The sequence below is a fragment of the Saccostrea echinata genome, unplaced genomic scaffold (genome assembly GCF_033153115.1).
Source record: "Saccostrea echinata isolate AGI-Se365-2 ecotype Australia unplaced genomic scaffold, CSIRO_AGI_Sech_v1 ptg000086l, whole genome shotgun sequence".
NCBI lineage: Eukaryota > Metazoa > Mollusca > Bivalvia > Ostreida > Ostreidae > Saccostrea > Saccostrea echinata.
In genome coordinates, this window is record NW_026889835.1 from 65866 (window position 1) to 81907 (window position 16042).

The 16042-nt window shown below is 32.6% G+C and overlaps 1 protein-coding gene across 2 annotated transcripts; it reads right to left on the reverse strand.

The window, feature by feature from the left end:
• Positions 1–569: 569 nt before the first annotated feature.
• On the reverse strand, positions 570–13236 carry LOC133177025 (cystathionine gamma-lyase-like). Of its 2 annotated transcripts, none has more exons than XM_061312109.1 (13): positions 13039–13236; positions 12849–12930; positions 10284–10379; positions 9102–9211; positions 8408–8542; positions 6528–6585; positions 6045–6122; positions 5100–5252; positions 4591–4712; positions 4430–4482; positions 4075–4213; positions 863–925; positions 570–764 (listed from the first exon to the last, which is right to left on the reverse strand). In XM_061312109.1, the coding sequence occupies exons 1-12, from the start codon at positions 13180–13182 to the stop codon at positions 878–880; spliced, it is 1218 nt and encodes a 405-aa protein (XP_061168093.1). In that variant the 5' UTR covers positions 13183–13236; the 3' UTR covers positions 570–764; positions 863–877. The 2 variants fall into 2 exon arrangements, with proteins under 2 accessions (XP_061168093.1, XP_061168092.1); XM_061312108.1 differs by having other exon boundaries at positions 570–772.
• Positions 13237–16042: the final 2806 nt, after the last annotated feature.

Here is a 16042-nt window from a genome sequence, read left to right on the forward strand (position 1 = left end):
GATCCTCCATTGTGGCCCAGCCCTACCCCCAGGGGTCATGATTTGGACAAACTTGAATCTACACTACCTGAGGATGCTTCCATATAAATATGACCAATTAAGGCTTTGCTGTTATTAAGAAGAAGATTTTTAAAGATTTTTCCTATATATTTCTATGTAAAACTTTGATCCTCCATTGTGGCCCCGCCCTACCCCCGGGGGTCTTGATTTGAACAAATTTGAATCTACACTACCTGAGGATGCTGCAATATAAATATGACTCATCATGGCTTTGCTGTTCTTGAGAAGAAGATTTTTAAAGATTTTTCCTATATATTTCTATGTAAAAATTTGATCCTCCACTGTGGCCCCGCCCTACCCCGGGGGTCATGATTTGAACAAACTTGAATCTACATTACCTGAGGATGCTTCCACATGAGTTTCATCTTCCCTGGCTTTGTGGTTCTTGAGAAGAAGATTTTTAAAAGATGCTACTAATTTTTCACTAATTCTTCATTATCTCCCCTTGAAAGAGGGCATGGCCCTTCATTTGAACAAACTTGAATCCCCTTCACCCAAGGATACTTTGTGGCAAGTTTGGTTGAAATTGGCCCAGTGGTTCTTGAGAAGAAGTCGAAAATGTGAAAAGTTTACAGACGGACGGACGGACAGACAGACAGACAGACAGAAAAGCTCACTTGAGCCTTCGGCTCAGGTGAGCTAAAAATGTTGAAAAATAAAAATTTCTTCTGTTCTCTGTTCTACTACAAATTAATTCTTCTATTCTTCCCATCTGCAAGAAAGTGAATGTAAAAAATCAAAGAGTTACACAATATTCTACAAACAATCATCCATCCATGCAACATCTCATGTTCATACTTACCTAAAGCTCTTACAATTATTTTGCAACCTTTCTCTTTTTGGTTGGACTTCCTTTTTCACTTGTCTGTTTGAAACAATTGTGAAATTCAGAATTTTATTCATATTTTCACCTAAAAACATTTTTACACCTATCAAAGTTAAACAAAATGCATCAAAATAAATGTATGAAATACAATGTTCAGGTTAATTGAGCACTTAAATAAAAGTACATATAAAACACTATAATAAAAAATTCAAAGGTAAATATTAAAAGTTCATTTGTTCATACTTGTGATATGTATTGACTGTACAAAGAATGTCAAGTATTTTTGACTCCATTAATGGGATCACAGCGGGAAACCATAAATCAGGGGAAATGAAAATCTGTTCTGTATTTTAAATTGTTTACCAGCCCCCATTTTTCTTTAATTCGCTCTCACAATACTGGAAATCTTTTTTGATGTGTGACTTGGTTAATGTAAACATCATAATCAAAGGTGTTAAACATTTCCCATGATTCCACTTGCTTTAGTATCATGAAAAAAATGCAGATGACTGGAGAAATAGACTCTTACATGGTACACTAAACTACAGACAGTCTTTATACAAAATTCAACATTGACAATGGGGATGCCGTGAATATGAAATTTTTAAAAGATGCAGAAGTTGCTTGAAATAAGCAATTAATACTACATGCTGAGGTACCTTTGTTGATTGAAAATTTAGAAATAAAAAAGATCCTTTCAGGCCAAAAAAAAATATCAATAGTTTCTCAAACACTACCGCATTGATCAATTTTATTGACAAATTGAAAAGGGAAATAACTCAATTTTCCGGTAAAGAAAATTGAAGTATTCCCCTTTTCATACATGCTAATACATGTAGACAGACATTTTTTTTTTTTTTTTTAGATTTTCAAAATATTTTTTGTTAATACTGCATTTTATAAATTAACTTTTAAACAAATGGAATAACAATTCTAATTAATGTAAGAGGAAAAAAGTAAGAATCAGTTGATATCATCATTTTGTTGAATGACATTTAAAAAAAAATCACCTGCTTATGGAAAAAAAGAACTTGCCACATTGAATTCTGAAATTTTTAGCCTGAGAAACTAAAGATCATTTTTGGGGCCTTATTTTGATTTTGTTTGGTTGATTTTTGGAACAGCATTTTGATTAGCAATGTACAGTATTTTCACCTTAATTTCAGTATTTCCAAGGCTCCTGTACGGTAAAAATTATCACGTTTGGAATTATTGTGTGTGTGCAGTGTTTTTGGCAGGGAGGGAGTTGTTTTGATTCTTTGTTCTCGCTTAATTAGAATTTAATAGCAATTCTCTGTAACCACTGAAACTTCTTTGCCACGCATGGTCACCGATTTTGATGAAACTTTGCCCATTATTACAACTTGACACCAGAAACATATATCAAATAAAATTTCGTTGCTATGTGTCTTGGTTGCCATGGTAACAGACAGAAAAGTTGAAAAAATTGAGATTTTCTGCCACTTTAAATCTTTATTAAGCCTTAATAAAGACTAAGAAAAACAAACAAACCATTCTCCCAAAAACAGGACACCTTGTTGCCACCTATGCTATAAAGAAACTATTTAGAATTTATCTCTAAGTAAGTGGTAACCATGGGTACATTTGGAATACATTTTAGATGCTGAAAAATGCTGAAAAACGCTCTATAGCCACAAATGATAGATGTTACATGATCAAACTCAATCAACAACGTAAGAAAAACAATGAAAAATATTTGACCTCCTGTAATTAGGTATTGGCAGTATTATTCTAAAAATAACTTTCATGGTTGCTTTGGTAACACAGTCACCATGCAAAATCTGTTGCTATGATTGGGTTAATGCTACTATCGTAAGTAAAAACAATAAAATTCATGACTGGCACATATGCATCCTTAGAGCCTTGCAACACCGACAACATAAGAAAAATTGAGATTAATTGTTACTTTGCTGTGTAACCATGGAAACAACGTACTAGTTGTTTAAAGTGATATTTTTTTGCTGCTTTAGGAATTTACCAACCTTTTAATAAAGAAAAATATCATTTGAATCACCTTGAATAGTACTTATCTCGTAGAACTAAAGTTGAATATCATATATTGATAAAGGTTGTTGAAAAATACAACACTGTTGCTATGGTAACCAAGAAGAGAAAATGTTCAATTTTGTTAATTTTTTGTCAATATTAGACCCTATGTGCCAGCTTTTTGCATCCAGTTAGAGATTGGGTGATAGTCAAAATTGAAAGTCAGGTTAGTTGTTCACATATATCAATCATTAAAGTTTTGGGAATATACATACAACGGTACGTATCCAAGGAAACAGAGTATTTTTCAGATTTTTATGCATGTTTTTTCGCCTTATTTCCAAAGCAACTAACTATTCAAAGAATTGAAATTGAATTTTTTGAAATGTGAAAATTAGGGTCACACCAAGGCCTTTAAAAATTGATCATCAGTTATATAGAACTATGCTTTTTAAAAAGATAGGATAAGATTAAAACACTAAGAGAGTAAATTTAAAATCCTTTCGTGGTATTAAAACCATGGCAACCATTGCCAACATATAAGAAATATCATATTTTGTCCTTGGTATATGTTACAAGGATCTCTTCTCTATTATTTGCTTGCATTTCAACCTATAATTGTTTTTATTCTTAAGTGTATGACTTTATAAAATTAAATGAACAAAATTATTACTTTTGAATACTTTGTTTCCATAGTAACGTAAGTTATAGATGATTTACCGAACATGTTTATCATGCATTTAAGACACCAGGCCTTCAATTTTCAGAAACAGTCATTGCAACTTGTTTGCTTTGCTGCAAACGTTAATTGTGGGACTCTGAAGATGTTGAAAAATGCCATTTTTCAAACTTTAGGACATGTTGCTATGGTAACCATGACACGTAGCAACCAATTTTTGCCTGATTTGAGTTAACGATATCAAAGACTTTTATCAGAGAGTTTGGAGAAATTCTGAGACTATGCGTGCCACAGCTCCTATATAAAAGTTCAAGTCATTACAGAGAATGGCTCTTAAATACTGTATCTTTACTCCATACATACAAAATTACTGGTCTTTAAAGAAAAAGATTGTTTTTTTTTTTGGTTCTGAAATTATACACCCCCCCCCCCCCCAATATTAATATTAAATACATTAATATCAAATATATCAGATCTCATTTAATCCAGTAAAAATGCTTACTGCAGCTCTAAGAGCCTGGTCCAAGTCCTGGATAAGATCTTCCTCATCTTCAATCCCAACAGACAGTCGGATGAGATTGTCTGAGATACCCAGCTTATCTCGCTCATTCTCAGGAACAGAAGCATGAGTCATCACTGATCTGAGTTAATACACAAAGTAATAAAATAAATCTGCTAGTTCTTAATAATAATATTTATCTCATTCACATTAAGCTTTTAAAAAACTTTAACTGGAATGACTTAATTTTTTCAAATACATATAAAAATCAGAGTCAGGGGAAGGAATTAAGCAATAATATAACAAACAATTTAACATGTAAATGACAAAATATAATCAAATCTTTTTTTGTACTTACGGAAGTTCACAGAGACTTTCAAAACCACCCAAACTCTCTGCCAGTGTGAAAATCTAAATTCAAATATAAATATTTTCATTTAACCATTAAAAACTCAGTTTGATAGTGTATACCACAGATGGAAACCCCAATAAGTGCTTCAATTATTGATAAACACAAACCTTGACTTTTTTCAGGAATTCTGAGGCCTCCTTAATTCCACCTTTGATATAAAAAGTCACCATCCCACTGTATCCTCTCATCTGCTTCTTTGCAAGTTCATGTTGAGGATGTGATGGTAACCCTTAAAAATAAAAGCATCAATTCCTTTAAAAATATCAAAAAAAAAAAAAACAAAAAAAACAAAAAAAAAACACAACTTCATATTTTTGTACTGTTGTTAAAAGTACTACTTTGGATACATTTTTGTGAAGTTTGATTTGATAAACACTGAATGAATTACTGTAATAAATTTTCACAGAACTTCTAAGACATAATTTGGCTATGTTCTGAGTTTAGGACTTTCATCAAAAAGTAACTTTAAGCATTAAACTTTACTTAAAATCATTTAAAAATACTTGTTTACTCCTAAAGTTACTCTCATTACATGTCTGCATTTAAAGAAAACCCCTAGTTTTACCAAAAGTGAGAAACTAAAGCTCTGATCTTTTCCAGCACTACAGAAACATACCAGGGTGAATAACTTTCTCCACACAAGGATGAGATTCTAAGAAGTGGGCCACAGCCAAGCCATTCTTCATGTGCTCCTTCATCCTGACGTGAAGGGTTTTCAGACCTCTGTTCACAAGAAAGCTGTCAAAAGGGGAGGGAACTGCTCCAAAAGCTAGAATAATACATTGTAAAAATAATACAATGCCATTTGAACATTGTACAGAAACAAGTTCTTTTTACAAATATCTTAAATGAAATTTATACAAGTTTTGTGACAAGAGGATCATACGGATTATAACATTCACTTCAGTTATACTGATGTCCCAATCAGTACAGCATTCATTGTCAAGGTTAAAGTTTTTCAAATATAGGTCAAACTCCAAAGTCAAGGTCAAGAGATAAAATATGTTGCTACATAAAGATAGGTCTTGTAACAAAAAATGTATGTGTGAAATATAAAGGCCCTAGACCCAACTGTTCAGAAGTTACAACTAAGTTAAAAGTTTTTCAAAAGTAGGTCAAACTCAAAGGTCAAGAGGTCAAAAATGCTGGTTTCCAAAGAATGTTTTGTCACAAAGAATAAACATGTAAACTATGTTTATGTATGAAAGCTCTAATACCAACCATTCCCAAAAAAAAAAAACATCAGTATGGCCAAGATTAAAGTTCAAACTAGGTAAAACTTAAAGGTCATATTCAAGAGGTCAAAATTTTTTTTATCAAAATAGAGGACTTGTCAGGATGAATAGGTACATATAAAATATGAAAGCCATATCACCAACTGTTCATTTTGCTAATTTTCTTGTTTAGAAACAACAAATATTTGAAAAGTGTATGCTGGACATGCATATATACAAAGAGAAATATTTTACATGTAGATAAATTACAAATGTTGGACGAACTGATCACAGAATTCGATCAAATAAAATGTGCATTTTGTAGAAACATTGATCTCAATAGTTACCATTCTGAAGGAACCTGAGTCTTTCATTTAAAGCATCATCATTTAATGCTACAGCTCCCATTACAACATCAGAATGACCTATAAAAAAAACAAAAGTATCCAGTGCAAGAAGTAAATTTATGCATGAGAAAATGTATGTCCATGTTAATAATTAATATGCATTCACAGCAAACCAATTATAAAAACTACAGATGAAGCTTGTATCAATGAACAGTTCAAACTGAAGTATTTTTCCAAAGATTGAATATAAAGTTACACAAGATTTGATGTAAATGAGATTGAAACAAACGGTAAAATGATCATCAGGCATTGCTTTAAAATAGGCTAGGTAAGGACCTCCCCTTAAAAGAGAAATTACAATGAACCAAAAAAGGACAGCAAAAACAGCAGGGTCTTAAAGTGTTTGTTATTTAATAACAAAAAAAAATCTGCAAAATTTTCTCAAATAATTCAACAGCAAACTATGTTATTTTACTGACTTACCATTCATGTACTTTGTAAGGGAATGCATGACCATGTCTGCACCAAAATCTAAAGGACGCTGTTAACAGAAAACAAGTACACATATTTATTCAAAGGATCTGTGCTTTATACAAATACAATAAATTTAGCAATTCTTTTCTAAACTATACCAAACATAAAACATGACAATTCAAGTTTTTGAACATGGTTGCACAAATTACCCATACCAACTCTCACTTTCGTAAAGATGAATTTTTTTCCTGATTACTTGGTCAGTTGTGTGTGAAAATTTCATACTTATTTTGTTCATTTGAATGACAACAAAATTCTACATGAAAAAAAAGCTGTGTACTTTTTCAAAAATCTAAACTGGAGGGATGTGGTGCATATAATTATTGATATAATTTGTAAATTTTTTTATTTGTTTGTTTAATGTGTTTTCAAGGCTAATATAGCAATAAATCTATTGAAACTTTATCTACTATTCTTTTTTTTTTGTAAAATATTTTTGACTAGAAATATGTCCATAGGACATGAATGCCCCACCGAGGGTATATTAGTAATACAACATGAAAATTTGTATTAGTGTATGAAATTTGATGAGAATATCTTGAATAGTTTCTTTAAAATTGAAATCTAAAAAAGTTTGATATAGATGATAAATTCTCACCAAATTATGTATAAGTGCATAAGCTTACATAAATATATTTTAAATGGTTTCTTTAAAATTAAGCAAAATGCAAATGTAAGAAAAGTGAGGTCAAGGTCCGAGAAAAGTTCAAGGTCAAATGTTTTTGATGCAGTTGAATAGTTCTCATAAATATGTATCAACATATTAAGTTTGATAAAAATATTTTGAATGGTTTATTATAAACTGAGCTAAACACTTATTTAAAATAAATGAAGTTAAGGTCAAAGGAAAGGTCAAGGTCAAAAAATATTGATGCAGTTGAAAAGCTTACATCAATATGTATTAGCATATGAAGTTTGATAAAAATATTATGAATGGTTTCTTAAAACTGAGCTAAACACCTATTTAAGAAAAGTGAGGTCAAGGTCAAAGGAAAGGTCAAGGTAAAAAAATATTGATGCAGCTGAATAGCTCTCATCAGTATGTATCAGCATATGAAGTTTGATAACACTTTCTTGAATGGTATCTTTAAAACTGAGCTAAAAACTTATTTAAGAAAAGTGAGGTCAAGGTCAAAGGAAAGGTCAAGGTAAAAAACGTTGATGCAGTTGAATAGCTCTCATCAGTATGTATCAGCATATGAAGTTTGTTAAAAATATCTTGAATGGTTTCAATAAAACTGAGCTAAACACTAATTTAAGAAAAGTGAGGTCAAGGTCAAAAGAAAGGTCAAGGTCAAGAAATGTTGATGCAGTTGAATAGCTTACATCAGTATGTATCAACATATGAAGTTTGATTACACTATCTTGAATGGTATCTTTAAAACTGAGCTAAGTACTAATTTAAGAAACGTGAGGTCAAGGTCAAAGGAAGATCAAGGTCAAAAATTGTTGATGCAGTTGCATAGCTCTCATCAATATCTATCAGCATATGAAGTTTGATAAAAATATCTTGGATAGTTTCTTTGAAACTGAGCTTTGAACAGAGCTAAACCTAAAGTGTGACAGAAGGACAGACAGAAGGACAGAAGGATGGAAGGACGGAAGACGGACATAACAAACACTATATGCCCCGGCCATATTCATGGCGGGGCATAAAAATTATCAATGCTGTTGCAAATCTTAATAGCCTGTCAACCATAAATTGGTTGGTTTTGAACATATGCAAGCCAGTAGAGTAGGTCTTAATCCCCCTCCCCCCCCCCCCCCCCCTCCTCAAAAACATAAGTACTTTGGATTATTCAAGATAACAATTTACGGTCAATACTGACCTGAAAGTATGATGACATGAAGGTATTATCTACAACCACAATGATGTCCTTGTTCTTTTGTTTGATGACTTTTACTGCTTCAGTTATGTCTACAATTCTAAGTGTTGGGTTAGTGGGAGTCTCAAGCCAAACCAGCTGTTCAGAATAAATAAATAAATCATATTTAGATACATCATTCTATGCATGACTTTTGTAAGAGGCAGACAGACTGCGATTTTGACAGATATCCTAGAACAGAAAGTTTTAACTGAATTACTATTTCTATAGTCACGTATGCAATACATTTTTCTCTAAAAATATGTGCTAAAGAATTGATGTATGTACATGTATTTCATTTCAGTCTTAAAATTTTATTAAGTCAAAAAATGGTAGGAATCTTACAAAACAGCACTCTTTTAATTGATACCATCTACTCATATATTAGCTTAATTTGAAATAATCCTTGGAATATCATGTTTTTTTTTACTTTTAATTATGTAAAAAATCTTGATGCTAGTCCATTGCAGAGGTGTCTGAGAGAGGAATGAATGACAACTCTGCAAGGAAGATTGACAAAACAGCTTAAAACTGCCTGCACAGTGTGAAACCATCATGTCTGAAACTGATAACCATACTGTGCATGGTGTCTTTGTCTTCATAACATGTCAAGTTTGTTATAAGCAAAGACCATGTATTTTTGTAACAATAATCATACCTTGGTATTTGATTTCAGGGCCTTCTTGATATTGTCTGTGACAGTGCAATCCACAAATGAAGTTTCTATACCCATTCTAGTGGCACACTTCTTAAAATACCTGTTTGTACCTAAAAGGGATATTGAAAAACACAAATAAGCTTTCTTTTTTGTCAAGATTTTTATATAAAGTTGATGGAGATTGGATTACTGTTAATGTTTCATTCTATTCATTTATTTACTTATTCCTAAATGGAGTGCTTATTGTATATATAATTAATACTTGACATACAATAAATACATGTCTGACAAATACTGAAAACCAAGTATCATTCGCAAAAAACTTTTGGTAGCAATTCATCAGTTTTGAAATCCACCTTTGACTATTAATTTTTGCAACAGAGGAAACATTCTACAAAAAATGCACATTTTATGAAATGGTCTGTGGCATGAAATATTTACAATGAAAAGAAAGCTGGGAAACTTGCTAGGAGATAAAAGCTGGTATGTACAGTAAACTATAATAATTATAATCCAAAAATTGTACTTTATCACTGTACATACAAGGGTGATATATAAAAGTTGCCTTTTGCACTGTTTGTATTAATGATGTGTTTTACTGTTTCCATGGCTAAATATTTACACCCAGTTAATATTTTCTCCTCCTTTATTTCACATGAAAACCACTTCCCTTAATCAATCCATTAACTCTAAACTAGTAAGAACCCATTTTACAAAGTGATTTCTTAAGCAGGAGGCTCTTCCGTCAAAACATGCCATGACAAGCAGATCAATACTACTATATTTTACATCCTTGAGCATACTTTATATGATTATTTATACAGATATAAATATAAACCATAAAATGTCTATTTCTTAATGTGGGATTAAAGTTTGCAATGGTTGCAGCAAAAACTTACAAAACTCACTTACGCAAGTTTTGTTCTGCAATAATTGAAACTGTTAATTCCTGCATTAACAAACAAAAAAGCATTTTATTGTTTAAATGATGGATTGGAAGTTAGACAACTTTATTGTAAAAAAAAATTGGCAGTTAGAAACTTGATGGCTTTAGGTAGAATTAAATGTTTCTCTTTAATGATGAAGAGAAATTCAACATTCATCATCTGTCCACTTCACCAATTAATCAACATCATCAATGTTTCCACCCTAAGAGTATTTACAATAACTTCCCTGACTAACCTCCATATAAATCGTCCATACTGACTATATGGTCCCCTGACTGCAGTAAGTAGGTGACAGCAGTAGTAGTAGCCAATCCTGAGGCAAACACCAGTCCTAGGAATCACAGAAATAAACTCTGTATCACATTATGAATATACTGTAAAGGTATGTAAAATTACTCTCAAAACTATAAGCACAGTGTCCCTCTTTAACTGATTATAATCATGAATAAGTGCACTTTAGTCTTAGAATCAGCATGTATTAATCATGTACTAGCTTTATAAATAAATCATGACTGCATTAAAGCATTTTCACAAACATAATGGACTTTAGAGTGTTGCTGACAAATCAAGATGATATAATCTTAACTCATCCAAGATTCCTCTGACTCAACACATCCTTTTCTTTTTGAATATTACTTGCTGGGCTGTTATTCGTATACCTTGGAAATATTTACTGTGAACTGAAGTTGTTTACGGTTGGCAAAAAAACATCACCAGCTTTTGTTATACCTTTAAACATTTTTTCCTATATAAATCTTTACTGAGAACAGTCTAAAATTTCTAATGTTGTTCTAAGCAGTCCAAAAAAATCAATACTGGGCCACTGGGTGAGATGTTGGACCACTATGACGTTTTCTTTGACATCACTTTGTACTTGTAGGCAGAATCAGTCATATTTTATTTCTGTTTGTGTCCGACAGTTACAGAATTGACCAGAGTTAAATCTGCAGTGTGGGTATAGGAAATTTTAAAACATCTTGGAAGCCAGCATAAGATACATACTATTAAATAAAAAGTAATGGTATATTACATCAAAACATTTATTGACTATTTTTTGGCATGATGCATTTTGCCGACTTCTCAATCAAAACTGTTTGCAGACTTGTTGAAATCCGTCGGTCCTGTCGGCAAGGCCGGTAAAAATTTGTCTGGACTGATAACTTTTAAGAAAACGTCGGTCCAAATGACCGTTTGAAAAAATCAAGCGTGACGCAAATTTAAAAAAGGTCGGGATCGGGATGCGCAACTGAAGGTCACAAACACAGAAGAGATGGCCATGTGCGCAGCGTAGTGATGATGGTCAATTTAAATTGTTACAGGAAAGACATAAATATGTAATTTATGTCTCTTATTAAAGACTTTCTATCCTAAGAAAAGAAACTTGTGAGATTGAAGGCTGTTGAAAATATTAAGGGCATTTTGGTGCTGTTATTTATTTTCCTTTCTCAGCGTCAAAATAAGGTACATGTATCTGGTCTGATAAAACTTCGTCCGGTCTGACAGAACATTTGACTTTGTCAGACCAAATGTCTGACAGTGATTTCAAAATTTCGACAAGTCTGTGTTTGCCTTCGGCCTAAAGGCCAAAAATGCATGTTGCTAAGTCAATTAATGTATGGCGTTGCTGAATCCAATGCGCCCCTTTACCCCTTGTAATATCCAAACAGAAAAGGAGGGCATTTACATTAGAAGATCTGGGGTTAAATCTTAACCTATTTATACCAAAAAAAAAAACACTCTATGCACTGACCACAGACTACCGGTAAAAAAAAAATCATGACATTTATAGATTTTTACATTTTAACAGGTTGGGCACAGTTCCTTTTTCGAGGAAGTATTACTATAAAACGGGATTATTCCTCTTTTCAGTAATAAAATCATAACTGTATACGAGAATTTTCGTCATATTTTTAAAATAATGCCCCAAATCCGTTTATTAAATAAAAAGTGCATGAAAAATACGACATGATTTGTTTAAACTTTATTAAACCAACATCGCTGACAAAAAAATTCGGTCCTTTAGTGCTGCAGACAGGAGTTAAGATGAGATTTAATCGTACGACATCATGAGTATTCTTCAAACGGATGTGAATATATCCCTTGTAAGTTATATTATTATTTGTTCAAAAACGGAAAATTTCATAGCTTGGTTTCATGGAGGTGACATCTTTTGAACATGCATAGGGATTTAAACTCACGTGCAGCAGTAATCCACGACTTTTATTTTAATTTTCCCTGTTGATAAATTATACGAAAAGTATGGAATCTTATAAGGGCATTCATGCTAAAACCATCTTTGAAAGACTATCTTTTGAAATTTAATATTTCAAATAATTATTTTCATCTGTAAAAGAAGCAGTGGTATAAAAAAAATTATTTTTTCGATGTCTTTGAAAGAAATGATATAAAATTAAATTAGAACGAATAATGTCATGAACGAATTAGCAAGTGCTGAACGTATACAATCTCACAATTTTAACACAGATAAACTTCTGTAAGAAATTTATATTGTAGAAATATTTCATCACTCTTTTTCAGCATTTTGCAGCGATAAATATTGTAATTTTGAGCATACATAGACTTAATAGACTACAAATATTTGGAGGATGTGAAAATATTCTTGCACTTAATCTTTTATTCAATGCAAACACGAGAATAGAAGGTAAATGAGTGAAAATTCCTGTATACAGTAATGTTTTTATTACTGAAAAGAGGAATAATCCCGTTTTATAATAATACTTCATCGAAAAAGGAACTGTGCCCAACCTGTTTAATATAAAGCATCTAAAGTTCTGCCTACCATGCTTGCCATTTTCTAGGGCTGCTATGCATTCTTCTAGACAGTTTCTAGTTGGATTGCCACTTCTGGAGTATTCAAAACCCTAAAAAAAATGTGACAGCTTATTAAAAACACACCATACTATCATTAAAAAGATTCATATTAAAACATTTTTGATCCGCCCCAGTTATTCTATGTTCCAGTTACTAACATGATGATCCCCCGGTGCCTTCTGCTTAAACGTTGTTGACATTGAAATCGGTGGAACCACAGCCCTTGAATTCCATTTTTCTGGCTCCTGTCCTACATGTGTTGCCTTCGTTCCAAATCCTGGAAATGGTTTAAAGTTTTCCATTGCCCTTATAATGGCTTATTCAATATCAAACTGTTCCGTCGTCTACACCACAGTTCCACGCGCACCTGTTGGGTTCGACCTTCACCCTCGAGATGCTCTAGGTTGTCATAAATTCACTTATTCGTTTTAAATAAAAACGATATTTTAAAATGTTAGGAAAATGAAGATTAAAAAATAATTAGACATGAACGTTGAAAAATGATCAGAGCAAATAATATTTTTAAAGTAGCACATCACGTAGTAATGTAGGTGTTGTCTCTGAAAGTTTTTGGCGCGAAATTTCGAGAGGCAATTTATGTATGATTTACCAGTCAAATCATTCTACAAAACCATGGCCAATTAAGAATTTTTTTATGTCGCTTACAAATTTACTGTTGTAATACTAAACTATAAATTAAAGATCGATTTCAACTCTAAGACTTAACATACACACATGGTTTTGTAAATATTTACCGATATATATAATGCAATTACAGTTTTGATATGAACGTAATATAATGTTGAAAAACGTATTCCACTGCAAATCTAAATGTCGCTTCATTTATTTAAAAAATTTCAAGATAAAATTTTCAGCCGTAAAAGCGTTCCGAATACTTTTTGTAATGAATGTTAAACTGAATGTTAAATGTTAAAGAAAGTTTTTTTTATCCTATATTAAAAGAAATCAAACCACTTCGCGCAAAGAAATGCATGGATTTTTTTTTCATGCGAAATTATAGCACGTCGCTAAAAATCGATAACGTTGACTAGGTCTTGCCCTCCCTACCCACATCCGAAATATAGCTTTGGAGTGTTGGCAGTCAACCTTGACTGGTGCTTTATCCCAACCCTACCTCCACCTCACGAAACAGAGTTTTTGGTGTTTGGCAGTTTTCCTTTTTTTTTCTTCTTGTCAAACTTTTCCAGTGAGGATCAAGTTCTGGAAAATAGATAACCTGTACCTGTTTATTTTGGAAATAAATATTCTGTCCTGTATAAAGGCATGAACATAAATAATCAGATTCGACAAAAATTTAACCCACTCTCCACCCCCCCCCCCCCCTTTCAGAGTAAAATGGCCGTTCCATAAGCAATACACTCACACAAACAAGATTCATACGTATATTTAAATTACGTGTACCTAAAAACTACGACTAATGATTATGAATCACGGCCACCAATCGCTCTAACTCATATCCAAATCATATGAAAAGGATTGAAATGTGATTTTGGGTCGAATCACATTCCTTGTTTTGTAAAAAATGGTCAAAATACAAGAAAAAGAGCTCAACTTACCTCCGAAGCGAATGCAAAAAGTCCCTCCAGTGCATATCCGGAAGTCCTGATAACGAAATCCTTTTCATATCATTTGGATATGAGTTAGAGCGATTGGTGGCCGTTTGAATGGCACCATTAGAAATCCAAAAGATAAAACTTTTTCTAACTACTGAAGAGAAAAAGTCAACTTTATTTTGCTTTAACCTTTGCTTAAATTTAGAAAGTGCAAAAGACTACCAGAATAACTTTAAAACAAGATGTGTCTGTGAAACACTGATGCCCCCGTATGGCAACTTATAGTGAAGGTTAAACTTTCTCAAGTGCAAATCAAATATGTTGGGTACCCAAAATAAGGTATTGTCTCGAGGAATATACCAGTGAAATATGAAAGCCCCAGCAGCAACCATTCAATAGATATGGAAAAGGTTAAAGTTTTTTCAAGAGTAAGTCAAACATCAAGGTCAAATGGTCAAAATTAATGGTGCCCAAGGAAATACCTTCTCCCAAAAAATACACAGGTGAAATATGAAAGCCGAAGCACCAATCGTTCAAAAGTTATGACCAAGGTCAAAGTTTTTTCAAAAGTAGGTCAAACTCCAAGGTCAAAGGGTCAAAGTTGTTGGTATCCAAAGGAAGACCTTGTTATAAGGATTACATATGTGAAGTATGAAAGCCCTGACACTAACCGTTCAAAAGTTATGGCCAAGGTTAAAGTTTTTCAAAAGTAGGTCAAACTCCAAGGTCAAGGTCAAAGGGTCAAAGTTGTTGGTATCCAAGGTAAGGTCTGTTTTCATACTTCACATGTGTATTTCTTGTGACAAGACCTTTCTTTGAATACCAACAACTTTGACCCTTTGACCTTGAACTTGGAGTTCGACCTACTTTTTTGAAAACTTTAACCTTGGCCAAAACTTTTGAATGGTGAGAGCTAGGACTTTCATACTTCACATGTGTATTTTTTTGACAAGATTTTCTTTTTGGTACCAACACTTTTGACCCTTTGACTTGATTAAATTAGAAAGTATTAAAGTCTTAGCCACAACTATTCAAAAGTTATGGTCAAAGTTATAGTTTTCAAAATAGTAGGTCAAACTCCAGGGTCAAGGTCAAAGGATCACAGTTGTAAATATTCAAAGAAAGGTCTTGTCACAAGAAATACACGTGAAGTATGAAAGCCCTAACATCAACTGTTCAACTGTTCAAAAGTTATGGCCAAGATTACTGTTTCCTAAAAGTAGGTCAAACTCCAAGGTCAAAGGGTCAAAAGTGTTGGTATCCAAAAGAAAATCTTGTCAAAAAATACACATGTGAAGTATGAAAGTCCTAGCTCTAACCGTTCAAAAGTTATGGCCAAGGTTAAAGTTAAACATCGAGTAACTCTTTTTCCCTCACGATACACAGCTCTAGTTGAGAGTACCTCATCCTATCATCTTTGTAACTCAAATTCCAATCATAGATTTTTTTTTAAATTTTTTATTTATTTTTTTAGCGATTAAATCGGAACAGGCAAGCACCTTGAATATTCTGTTTTGGTTCTACAATTATTTTCAATTAGATATTTCGGAATGTTTCTCATGTTTATCTACAAATCAAACAAATTGCG

Coding starts and splice junctions, on each gene's coding strand:
- LOC133177025 (XM_061312109.1), bottom strand. CDS start 13,182: ATGGAAAACTTTAAACCATTTCCAGGATTTGGAACGAAGGCAACACAT. Junction 4,483..4,590: donor AATTCCTGAAAAAAGTCAAG/GTTTGTGTTTAT, acceptor ATTTGAATTTAG/ATTTTCACACTGGCAGAGAG. Junction 926..4,074: donor ACCAGGCTCTTAGAGCTGCA/GTAAGCATTTTT, acceptor TGTTTCAAACAG/ACAAGTGAAAAAGGAAGTCC.